Source organism: Sceloporus undulatus, chromosome 1 (assembly GCF_019175285.1).
Source record: "Sceloporus undulatus isolate JIND9_A2432 ecotype Alabama chromosome 1, SceUnd_v1.1, whole genome shotgun sequence".
Taxonomy (NCBI): domain Eukaryota; kingdom Metazoa; phylum Chordata; class Lepidosauria; order Squamata; family Phrynosomatidae; genus Sceloporus; species Sceloporus undulatus.
The window spans coordinates 324,888,552-324,902,121 of NC_056522.1; the positions used below are offsets into that span (position 1 = coordinate 324,888,552).

The 13,570-nt window shown below is 40.8% G+C and overlaps 1 protein-coding gene across 1 annotated transcript in view; it reads left to right on the forward strand.

Moving 5' to 3' along the window:
• RASGRP1 (RAS guanyl releasing protein 1) overlaps nucleotides 1–13,570 on the forward strand; it is a 105,408-nt gene that overhangs the window by 65,928 nt on the left and 25,910 nt on the right. The window contains 3 exon segments of the mRNA XM_042444374.1: nucleotides 4,518–4,598; nucleotides 8,472–8,579; nucleotides 11,631–11,740. Coding sequence (XP_042300308.1) covers nucleotides 4,518–4,598; nucleotides 8,472–8,579; nucleotides 11,631–11,740 — 299 coding nt within the window.

Below are 13,570 nucleotides of genomic sequence, written 5' to 3' on the forward strand. Positions count from 1 at the left end.
TGAAACACTTGGTTCCCATTACATTTTAGTCAAAGAACTCAACACATCAGAAATGAAACAGAGCTGTGAACTTTCACAATGTTAGTGTAAAGCCACCTTAAGTGAAAACTGCTATCATTCTGTGAATGTCAATTTGGATTATAAATTTTCTGCATTGACTGGAATAACAAGTAAGCTTTTAAGTGCTACAGGTGCTCCTTTGTCTTTTTTTTTTAAACGTACATATAAGTCTAGAAATCTAATCCAAAAATTGACCCAAAAAGCCTAGGTTCACTTATCCTTGGGTGAAAGTAACTACAGTACCTTAACTCTTATATAAGAAGGAGTCATCCCATTCTCTGCATAGAATGGCAAAAGGCAAGAGTTTAGTCCACCCTAAGAGGACCTAAAAGAAGAACTAACCCCCCTGTACTCCGTCTGCCGCAGTGTCGCTTCTGACCTTTTTGAATGCCTGGCAGAAAATGGCAGAAGTGGTGGCTCTTTGATACTTCCTCTCAAAGGAGTGCCAGGAGGAATTGGGCTTTGAAGTATTTGATATAAGACATTAATGCAGGCATGCACAACATATGGCCCAGGGGCTGCATGCAGACTGCCAAAGGATTTTGAATGACCCGCAAGGATGTGGAACAACTCCAAAGCTCCTCCACTGTTTGACTTCCTCTTGAGGAGAGGGCCATATGGTGGAAGAAGGGCCAGATAGAGGAGGATGGAATTAATAATAATATTAATAAATTAATATTTAATTAAAACCTATTTGTGGCCCAAAGAAGTTTAACCTATTTTAATTTTGGTCCCTACCTACTATCATGTTGTGTATGTCTGCATTAGTGTATGTTTTTCAGCTTTTCTAGATGAAAATAGACAGTTACTGCATTGAAGTTAAAGGCTACAATCACTGCTAATGTAATCACAATTTCCTTTGTTTTGCCTTTCCATCCTTTTCAACATGTGTGTGTTTCCTTAGCTCAGTCTGTGTCTGACCTTAAAAGCCTAATTTCTCACACATCACACAGCCACCATTTACCATAGTTTCTCTTCATCCAGCCTTTAGGGTCAACATAAAACAGTTATGCCTGCTGGAATTTTATAAGTTCTTTGCCATCATTTTCCTTTGTTTCCTTTGTTTCATCTTTACGTCCTTTGTTACCTGCCCCTAGGTTTCACACTCATCCACAGGTCATATGGAACGAGATCATCTGACCCCATGATTGCTGATTTTATGTTTTTAACTTGTGTGGTAATAATATTGTAACGTTTTAATTGTATTTTTTAAACTCTGCTGTGATCCCGCCTCGATCCAATTGGGAGAGGCAGGAAGACATAAATACACTTTATTATTAATATTATTATTATTATTAGGATATCAAAATCCATAATTTTGGCCCCCAGATTTGTCCTCAACTTATGTATGAATTTGACTTATAGTCAAGTATATACAGTACATTTATCTGCGTGGTTTAAGTAGACAAATAAATAAATGGTGCAATCAAACAAACAGCTTCATTTATATACCTCTTCATATTGAACTAACAAAGTCTAAGTGGTTTACAACTGTAAGCTAATTGCCCCCAACAGTCTGGGTACTCATTGATTTGGGGCTACATGCCAGTGATGGGGGATCTGTAGTTTAAGTACATTCACACACCACTTTCTTCTCCCCCCCCCCCGCAACATGTGCTAGACACATAGAAACGCATAACTCTACTTCTTTTCATCAGCACCACTCACTCCTCTCACACCTTGCATTAGCTGAGCAAAAAGGGCTACAATTTAAAGATATTGCAAGGAAAGTGAGATTTAAACTTTTCCTTGATCATGATCGCCTTCTGTCTAGGCTGTTCAGCTGATCATAACAAACAACTGAGGACTGGATCTTTCTTGCATAGCTCCTGCTGTTTAACTCCAGAGTGGGGAGAGGAGAGAAATTATGGAGAAGATTTAAGCTTCCCCACACATGCTCCCCCTACTATGCAGTACATAACTGTGGCAGACAAGTGAAGGAAGACATCACAGAGAGAGTAGGAGGCCTGACAGAAGGTGCCCCAGAGCCAGTGGAATGGGATTTGGAAATGTGCCCTCTCTCAGATAACATCACTGTTTTATTTTATTTAGTTTAAGATAGTGGTGGTTCCAACAAAGACTTGGAATGGTTACTGGAAAAAGTTGAAGAGGAAAGTGGTAAGGCAGGCTTAATGTTGAACATTAAGAAAACAAAAGTAATAGCTACAGAGGATTTACATAAATTTGAGTTAGATGACTTTCATATCTTGGATCAATCATTGATCAGAACAGAGATTGTGATCAAGAATTTATAGCCTTCAAGACTAGGACTGAGAAGGGCGGCTATGAAAGAACTAAACAAGATCTTTAAGAGGAAAGATGTAAAACTGAACACTAAAGATAGGTTTGTCCAAGCCATTGTCTTTCCCACATGTATGGGTGTGAGAGATGGACAGTAAAGAAAGTGGATAGAAAGAAAATTAACTCATTTGAGATGTGGTGCTGGAAAAGAGTGATGAAGCAAGCATGGATGGCCAAGAGGACAAACAAATGGGTCCTAGAGCAGATCAAGGGTGAACTCTCCCTGGAAGCCAAGATGACTAAACTGAGGGTATCATGCTTCAAACACATCATGAGACTAGTCTTACTAGAAAAGACATTAATGCCAGGAAAGAAAAGGCAAGAATGCTGGCATGGAAGAGAGTTGGATATTGTGTGACCCTGGGCAGGGAGGGTCTCTACCCAGGGTCACACAGTATGTGTATGTGTATGTGTATGTGTGTGTGTATATCCAACTCTCTTCCATGCCAGCATTCTCTGACGATGCCAGTCACATATGCTGGTGAAATGTCAGGAATAAACTCTTCTGGAACATGGCCACATAGCCTGAAAAATCCACAAAAAAAACCTATGGATGCCAGCCATGAAAGTTTTCGACTTCACAAATAAGAGATAGACAGGATATGAAGATAGAAAGGAAAACAAGCATACATACGTAGTAACAAAAATTAGGTGATGGATGATAGAAGAGTCATTTTAAATTTTTGTGATTAACATTTTAGCTGGACCTTTTTAAATTACTGTAAACTACCTTGAATCCCATGTGGGAGAATTCCTTCCTTCCTTCCTTCCTTCTACTGTCAATCAATAAAAACAAAAAGAAAAACAGAAACACAAAATAAAAAAAAATTAAAATCCAGTAATCTGTCTTGAATGTTCACTTTTGACCCCAACTCAGCATACAGAACCAACCCTTAATTCTCAAGATTCTGAAGCGTTAGTGTTGTATGGTAATTAATTTTTTTTATTGTACCAGGAGCCAGAAAATCCTGAGTCAGGTATTGATGACCATCATTTTTACCATTAGCACAGAGCTCATAGAATTAAGGTTCAACAACATTTAGAGAGCCTTAGCGTCTCCAGTTCTGACATTTGCTATGGATGTAGGACCTGTCACGGCTATTTAAGGTAGCTTAGAAGAATATGTAAGTGGCCACATCTGTTTTTTTTTTTTTCTATATCTCTTGCTTTGATAGTCACCAGTGGTACAGTTTTGGGGTACCATTCCATGTTTATCCCGTAAGAAGTTTAACTAGGAAGAGGACTTCATATGAAACCCAAAGGGTGAAAGAAACTGCATGCTGGAAGAAAATAGTACTCATTTTATGTTAGTTCCAGTCTCACCTTATAAGTGGCTGAATTGCAGATCATTTTTTTGATTACTAAGATTCATATGGGCTGATGCTGGAAAATACAGGTTGGGGTCCTGCTATCCCTGAAACCTACCTTTTAAACAGTGCATTCCCAATCCCAGTATTTCAACTTCTGTGATGCTGGAGAGTGGGGCAGATGAGTGAGGTTGCACCCAGTTCTTTTCCTGTAGCTGGACATGCTGTGTTAGGCATCTGCTGACAATTCTGACCAGTGAAGTGACCATAAAAGTGAATTGCAAGTCAGACAACATAGAATCATAGAATTGGAAGTTAAATGGATTTGAATAATAAAATCAGAGTTGGAAGAGACCACAAAGGCCATCCAGTCCAACCCCCTGCTATGCAGGAACTCAAAATCAAACCATCTCCGACAGATGGCCACAACATAATTCATGAATAGGATGCAAACCATGTATTCACTTTGCATTGCCTGTGACACTAGGACTCAAAATTGTTCTTGATTTTATTTAGGTGTTTATTATATTTATTAGTTGTGTTTGCACCCCATTTTGGCTTCAGTGAGCTCAAGGTGTGTAAGTGGTTCTGTTCCTCTCTATTTATTTTTCTCACAACAGTTCTATAAGGGAGGTGAGATGGTTTCAAGGTCACCCAGTGAGTTTCCTGGTTCAGTGGAGACATGAACCAGGATTTCTACAGGTCAGCATTTGCTACCCCACTAGACTGGTTCTATTTTAAGTGATATATTGATATATTGTAAATTGGTTTTTGTATCATACAAAATCCCCAACAAACTCATTGGATGCTGCAGCATTTAAAAAAGTGAACTGTTGTGTTTGTTTGCAGTTGTCCCTTGATCTTTACTACACCGAAGATGAAATTTATGAACTTTCATATGCACGGGAGCCAAGAAGTCACCGAGCTGCAGTAAGAACTCTAACCAATTGTTTCAGAACTGTTTTAAGTTTCATTTTCTTATATCATCCATTATATCATTAAAAACAAGTTGTTGATACTTACTGTGCTATTGTTATTAGATTTAGAATTAATTGATATACTAATTCCCACAAATAAAATTATATTTTCACGTATTCTAACCACTTTAATCATAATATTTAAGCCAAAAATGGTGTCGCATATAAATATTTCAGTAACAGTACTTCAAAGATTAGAACCACTCAGTAAATGCAATGCAACACTCAGGTTATAAATATTATTGAAGATAACATCCTTAATACAAACAAACAAACCACACTTGCAGCATTGGTTACTGAGACACATCAGATTCAGAATAGAGCAAAGCAGCCATTCCTGCACCTATACACAGTATCTTGGGGGGAGGCGGGGAGGGATTGAGCTATAATAATTTAACAAAAAGCCAGATCAGGCACTAACCGTCATAGAGGTTGCCTTTACTGTATGACACAAATGTCTAAGCCAAACCTTCCTATAGACTTTTTACTTAGGCTTCCCTTCTCACACAGAGCCAAGCAAGATATTTTTTAAAAAAGGACCAACTGTGAAAGTACTTAAGGTGGGTCCCCAGTGCAAGCAAAGGAGTTGTCTCCAAAGACAACAATTTCAAGAAAACTCTTGGGTTGAGTTAGTGAGGGCAACTTTTCCTGTTTCTTGTCAAACCTGATTTGAAAGGACAGAGAGTACTTCCAGAATGACGCCTGATATAGAACTTTATCACATTAGAACCTATAACATTCCCATCAAGTTCTGAAAACGTTCAGTGGCAAAATGATCTGAAAATGGGACTCATTGCATTCGAGAATTAAGAATGGGATGATAACATAACGGGAACACATTATATCGCACCGAACCCCCCTTTGAATGCCTTATTTGCTGTTTCATCACACTGACCTAGCATTAGGTTTTTTTTTTGCTGCAGCATCACAATGCTGTCTCTTCATCTAACAAAGATCAATAAATATCTGATGGAGCTTTCTTAATGTGAAGACTAACGTCCAGTATAAATTAGTTTTCCAGACAAATTCCAAAGTGTTTTTTTTTAAAAACCTTGAACAGTGTGGTATTACATTATTAAAAAGAAAAGAAAAAACCCAAAAAGAACAATTAATGCTGAAATGGATAAGGATTGGGAGTTCCTACATATTGAGGGGATTTATAATTACATCTACTTTATTTTAGGTTTATTCAAAATGCTGGTGTAAAGCAGTTGGCCATCGCTTCATCTAACATTACTCTGTGCTTCAGAATTCTAGGGATTGTACCTTGATGAGGCACAAGTCTTCTCTGACATACTAGAATTAATTCTTCACCAACCTACAAGTCCAGTTGAATTCTGTATGATGTACTACTAATGATATACTGATGATATACTAATAATGATAAATTGATGATGTGTACTTTGGATTGAAAATTCTTTACTTCATCAGTGTAGATAGATAGTCTTCCTTCTAGCAAGCAAATTCTAGGTATTCCTCATCACAGTTTGTTTCTACTCACAGTGTGGGTAGGTACACAGATTTTTTTTTGGAGGGGGGAGTAATTTATATATATCACACACACATAGAGAGATATATCTATATACATATGCATACACACGCCATATATGTATATTTTTCTCCTTAACAATATTATATACATACATACACACACATATATGCATATTTGTATACATATATGTGTATCTCCATAACAATTATATATATATATATATATACATACACACACACACACACACACACACACACACACAGATAGATATATCTATACACACACACACACATGCCTCTGTGTCTGTCTGTCTGTCTATCTGTCTATCTATCTCCATTATATCTATATCTATAGATAGATAGATAGATAGATAGATATACATACACACACACGAACACACATGTGCATCTGTGATTATATCACATATGCATATATTTATATCTTCTATATTAATATATATGTATGTATCAATACCGATTTTATATATATACAGATAGAAAGATACACACATACAGATAGCAAGATAGATATTCATGAATATACATATCACACACATATAAAATAAAAAATAAAATATTTTCACATGTTAAAGTGTGTTTAAATATGAAGTGGGGGAAAACCATTTCTGCTTTGAGGAAAATCATTCCGACATGTTAACATGGTGCCACGTCATACCTGGAAGAGCATTAGACTTTTTGGATGCTCTATGACTTCAAAGGAGAAAATTATCTCAGCCGATCAGGACACGAGGACTGACAGAACGGATATAAGAATGGATAGGATTACTGCACTAACTTTTCATGTACCAGTATGATAACGTTCCATCTGTCTGAGAACTGTTTTTCATCGTTCTCACCCTGGAATGCTGTTGGAACACTTAGAGCTCAGAATGGGAACTCGGTGGGAACCAAACCGTGCAGGAAACTTTGCTGCGTTCTGTTCTCATTCGGTTCCCGGAACGTTATCATAACGCTATGCAATAAAGTTCATACTCTTGCCACTATTGTTCATTGTGTGAGGATTACAGTTGCTCCTTTTTAAAAGATCCTGCTTGGCTCCCAAATGAGAAGGGAAGCCTGACTGGAAAGACACTTTTATCTGCTGAAAAAGCCAGTGTAGCTTCAAAAGCTTGCATGATGTATTTTTTAGCATTTTTTTTTGTTGTGCCAATAAAAGTGTCATTATTTTGTGGATATTGGATGTGTCTCTAACATATTGTTTGGTTTCCTAGAGTGCTGAAAATTTTGTAAGGACTAAGGCATGAAGTACCGTATATACTCGACTATAAGTCGAGAAATTTTTGCCCTAAAATGACGTCCAAAATCGCGGGTCGACTTATCAATGGGGCAATGCAGTACTTTGACCAAGCCTCTCCCCAGCCGGGCTACCTCTGCAAGAGATAGCCCAGCTGGGGAGATGCTGGCAAGGGTGACCGATTGCCCCGCAGCCCCCGCTTGGCCCGGCTCCCTCCCAGCGATGGAGACGATCGCGCGCCCTGCAGCATCTCTTCCACCAGGCTCTCCCCCCCAGAAGGGGCCTGGATGAGGAGACGCCAGGGATGGTGATCGCCCTCCCCAAAGCCTCTCCTCGGCCAGGCCCCTTCTCTGGGGAAAGAGCCAGGCGGAGGAGAGACCGGGGATGGCGATCGCCCTCCCCAAAGCCTCTCCTGGTCGAGACCCCTTCCCTTGGGAAGGAGCCTCATTGAGGGGATGCTGGGGATGGTGATCGCCCTCCCCAGAAGCCTCTCCTGGGCAAGGCCCCTTCCCTTGAGAAGGCACCTCGCTCAGGGGACGCTGGGTAGGGCGATTGCCCTCCCCAGAAGCCTCTCCTGGGCGAGGCCCCTTCCCTTGGGAAGGAGCCTCGCTCAGGGGATGCTGGGAAGGGTAATCACCCTCCCCAAAAGCCTCTTTTCGGTGAGGCCCTTTCCCTTGGGAAGGAGCCTTGCTCAGGGGACGCTGGGAAGGGCGACCGCCTTCCCCAAAAGCCTCTTTTCGGCGAGGCCCTTTCCTCAGCGAAGGGACCTGGCTGAGGAGACGCCAGGAGGATGCGCAATCACCTAAAAGCCTCTCCCTTTCTGGGCTTCTTTTGCAAGGAAAGCCCAGTGAGGGAAACGCTGATGGGAGCACACCCTTGACTTATCCACGGGTCATATGAAAATCCATATTTTTGGCCCCAAAAATTGACCTCGACTTATACATGAGATCAACTTATACACGAGTATATACGGTAATAACTGTTTCTAAAGGCAATATTTATAGAAGAGCATCACCATTCTTTTTCCTATAATAACACAGAAATGAAGGTTTTATTTGTATATTCTTATTCTTACTGTAGCCTTTGACGCCTTCTAAACCCCCAGCAGTAGTAGCAGACTGGGCCTCTGGTGTAGCCCCAAAACCTGATCCAAAGACCATAAGTAAGCATGTTCAGAGGATGGTAGATGTAAGTATGTGTTAATATTTACCATACATGTTTGATAGCAACTTCTTATGTTCTTGGGTTCTTGATTTGGTTTATTGCCAAGTTCATTGTACATTCACTATGAGAACCAATGTCACTGTTGTAAGATCCATGATCCTATCAAGCATAGTCTTACTTAAAGAATGCATTGAGACCACTATACGATAATAGTTGGTACTAGCATCTACCAATAATATGAAGCAAAATCAGAGAAATTTTCAGAATAGCCAAAATTCACATTGCACTACACTTCTGAATAACTAAAAGTAGAAAAAACACTGTAGCAATACTGAATGTGGGATAACATGTCACCCAGACATAAAACCATGATGCTATAAAACCTGAAGCTATTAAGTCTGTATTTCTGTGTTTTGTTTATTATTCTCAGTATAGCTCAAAAACACCCCAAATATAGCTTGAAATGTATCATACAGGGGGTGGGATGTGAAAGTTGTGATAAAGAGAAGACGTTTGGTAGGATTTAAAAGGATTTATGAAACATTAATGAAGCAAAGAAGGATAACTAGAGACAAAGAGGGTCCTTTTACACTACACAGCTATAGCACTGTGATTTCACTTTAGCAGGTGTAAGTTCTAATCCTGGGATTTGTGATTTGGTGAGGCACAGTAGCTTTCTGGCTGAGAAATACCCCCATGAGTTTACAGTTACTAGGAGTGCATTCCCACTATGAAATAGAGCGAACTGCCGATCGGTATAAATGACTCTCATTCCCATTTGAAACCGGTTCCTGTCACACTGTGATCGATTCCTGTCATAAAGTGAGGCAAAGACAAAAAAAAAAGTTTTTCCAGAGAGTAGTTTCTATACTGTTCTTCTGAGAAGAATGGATTCTGAAGCGAGATCAATAAGTGGGAACGACAGATCAGAATCGATTCATTCTGGAGGGGAGGGACTAATGGCAGAGGGGTGTTTACAATCCCTCCCCATTTTGGAGATGTCACACACACCCCACAGTGTATTTGTTGATGTGACCTATGGATGCTTTTTTTAAATTAAATTAATCAATGAATTGATAGATTGGTTTACCAACTATTTGCAAAGGCAAGTAGTTGCTGAACCAATCTATTAATTCATCGATTAATTTAATTTTTTAAAAAATGTGTCCCCTGTCATTCTCCTTCTCCTGGGTCCCTTCTTTCATCCCCCTCCTTCTCCGGGGTTCCTTGGTGTGGTGCATCACTGGAAGGGCTTGTGGCTCATGTGCATGCAGAGGTGGCAGGTCAGCTTGTTGGAGTGGGAGAAGCAGTGGTTGCAGCTCTCAGAGGGGCAAGGGTAGGGCCGCTCGTGGACCAGGGTCTTGCTGGGGTGATTTGGGTATTTGTGCGGGTGGAGGATTGGGTGCAGGGGCAAGTGGGACAGGCTCCCATAGCCCCCCATACTTCCAGAGACCCCCAATACAGACACCATCCTCCTGTGTCCCAGGGCGAAGCTGCAGATGGTGGAGAGCAGGGTCAGTGGAGGGGCTCCAGGGCACAGGCAAAGGGCTTCTGCTCCACTGGGGCCCCACAAGTTGGAGGAGGAGGAGGGTCGGCGGTGGGGGCCCAAAGAAGCCTGACTAGGCCGGGATCATGGAGAAGAGACCTCCTTCTCCCTTCCTCCCAGTGATAATTGACACAAAGATTTTGAAGCAGTGCAAATGGGGACGATAATTGTGCCAAAAAAAGCAATTCCATAGAAGATCCTTTTTTAGAGTGGGAATGAGGGACCTTTTGGAATTGGTTACTGACACGGAGCAAAGCTGAATCGGAAATCGGGTTATAATGCCAGTGGGAATGAGTCCTTGGATTCTTTAGGATGGAACATGGCCATTAATGTGGAATCAAAGTGCTAGAATTGTGTTGTGTGAAAGGGCCAAGAGGTAGATGTGGTATTAATAACTAAATGTTTTGCTAAATTGTCTAAATTTTATGAAGTCTTTAAATCTTGTGTGTACTAGAACTGCATGGAGTTTATGAAGAGATGAAGAGAGCTAAACGGAAAAACCATTATCAGTATAGCTAGCAGAAGTCACTATATTTTATTGGCAGTATTAAAATGGCTATATGTCACTCAAGAATTTCACTGTTCATAAATTTACCTCTTTTTAGTATAATAACCCCATGCAGAAAAGTATTTTATTTTAAATTTTAAATCACAAACATCAAAAAAATTACTGTGTTTATACTCTTCCAAGGTGTGACAAGTGCTTTTCAAAACTTAAAGTGGTAGGGAGGGCCTTCTTGGTGGCTGCCCCTAGACTCTGGTACTCCCTGCCCAGTGAGATCAGAATGGCTTCCTCCTTGATGGCCTTCCTCCGGCAGGTGAAGACCTACCTGTTCAAACAGGCGTTTAAGGAATTGCTATATGGACAGGCTGGGCTGTTGGACTACTTTAAAAATTTGATATACAGTGGTACCCCGGGATACGAAAGCACCGCCTTACGAAATTTCCGGGTTACGAAAAAAATCAATAGGAAAAAACTGTTCCGGGTTACGAAGGTTATTTCGGGTTACGAAATTTTTTTTGGTGCTTTTCGGCGCTATTTCGCACGAAATCGCGGCTTTTCCCCATTAGCGCCTATGGCTTTTTCGGCTTACGAAGGATTTCGGGTTACGAACGCGGCGGCGGAACGAATTATTTTCGTAACCCGGGGTACCACTGTAGTTTTTTTCTCTATATATAGTTTTGTCTTTTTAAAATATGTTTTATACTTGTAATAACTATCTGTTTTAATAGGTTTAGGGTTTGATTTTTAACTTCATTGTAATTTATGTATTTTATTGTTGTAACCCGCCAGGATTCTTCGTGATTGGGCGGGCTATAAATAAATCTTTATTATTATTATTATACTGTAATAATTTAATTCTTTTTTAGTGTACATTTTAAAAAATGTTTTTAATGGTACTGTTTTTAATGCTGTGAAGCGGCTCTGAGATCCAGTTCTGGGAAAAGAGCGGGATACAAATAGATAAATATAAATAAATAAATTTAACTTGCTTGAATTTAATGTTTTTCCTTGTTTTTTTGTACAGTCAGTTTTCAAAAATTATGACCATGATCAGGATGGATACATTTCTCAGGAAGAATTTGAGAAGATAGCAGCTAGTTTTCCTTTTTCCTTTTGTATAATGGACAAGGACAGGTGTGTACATCTAAACATCACTTTTGCATTGGCTCTAGTGTTTTTAATTATGGAGATGTTGTGAAGAATTTGACCGAGAGAACTAAACATCCCTTGAGTAAATGTGCGATTCTAGGCAAATCATTATTTTAAGATAACAGTTCACATAGCTGAAAGAATATTTGTACATTTGTACATTCATGTGAGTGAACTGAGTAAGTGGCTTACTTGATGATTATTCTACTTCATTGACTTTTAACCTGGGAGGAATGAGGAACAACTGTGTGTGACAAAACATCTGGAAAACCTTGTTCTTACAGAGAGGAAGCATCAGTGCACATACCATGTACAGTACTTGTATAGGACTCACACCTCTTCCCTAAGTGGAGACTTATTATTGTAGCTGTCTATTCTTCTTCCAGTTTTCTCAAATGTTTTATGAGGAATCCTGTTTATAGCATGTTATCAAGCCATCCACTAGTAATAATAATTCCATTGTCAACGTGGAAGAAAAAATAGATTTTACTAAGCAGGTCACAGAATTACAGACTATGATTCTTCTCCAACTGGTTCTATCCTGTGTAATCCTGGAGTCTGTAATTTGGTGAGGCATGAGAGCTCTCTGGCTGAGGACTCTAAGGGGATGTTCCCACTAGGGGAAACCCCGTGTTCTGAATCGAATCCAAGGAGTGGCGTTCATATTAGGATCCGATTTAAACCTAGAACGGTTCTAGAGCAACCCGCAATCGTCCCCACTACAAATCGAATCGTAGAGCGGGATAAAAATTTAAATCGAATTTTCCTCATTTAACACGTGTTAAAAAAACACTAGGGTCCGACCTACGTTTTTCCATTGATTCGAGTTAGGAACCGGAGTATTTAAATAGGAACGACAGCCTTTGAATCGGGTTGGATGGATGGGAGGAGCGGACTGCGGTGGGGGCTGTCCTTGGGGGAGTTGCCCTTTCTGTCCCCATCCGTCGTGGCTGTCGCCATTTTTTCTTCCCTCACCCCTTTGTTCGCTGTGGTCTTTCAATAAGAGATAAGGATTATTTTTATTTTTTATTTTAATGGTTTACAGGCACTTAATCTCTTCAGCGCTTTAAGCGCCTGCATCTGCAAAGGACTACAAGGCTTCTCCCGGTGGATTGCAACCTCCCCTCTGTGTGGGGAGAGCCCATTTCTAACGGAGGAGAGGCAGGAAGGGAAGGCTCCTCTCAAAGAGGCATTCCCTGCCCGCTTGGGCTCTGATCTCGCCCAGGCAGGGAAGGGAAGGCTCCTCGCGAGGAGGCATCTGATCTCGCCCAGACAGGGAAGGGCTCTGATCAATGGGGGGGGGGGGGGATAGAGCCTTTCTCCCTCTCTTTCTCAAACGGAATCTGCCTTCTCCTCCAACCCTGGAAAGAGAATCTTTGGGAAGAGTGCTCCCTCCCTGCTTTGCCAGAAGCCTCCCCCGTTGATCTGTGGGCTCTGTGAAGGGATTCTCCCTGGCTGTCTTGGGAGACATGAAGAGGGGATACTGTCATGCAAAACCTATCCCATAGTTCCTCTGGAAAGAGCTTGGATTTCCTACTAAATTCGCTTTGCCAGAAGCCTCCCCCATTGATCTCTGGGCTCTGTGAAGGGATTCTGCCTGGCTGTCTTGGGAGACATGAAGAGGGGATGCTGTCATGCAAAACCTATCCCATAGTTCCTCTGGAAAGAGCTTGGGTTTCCTACTAAATTCGCTTTGCCAGAAGCCTCCCCCATTGATCTCTGGGCTCTGTGAAGGGATTCTGCCTGGCTGTCTTGGGAGACATGAAGAGGGGATGCTGTCATGCAAAACCTATCCCATAGTTCCTCTGGAAAGAG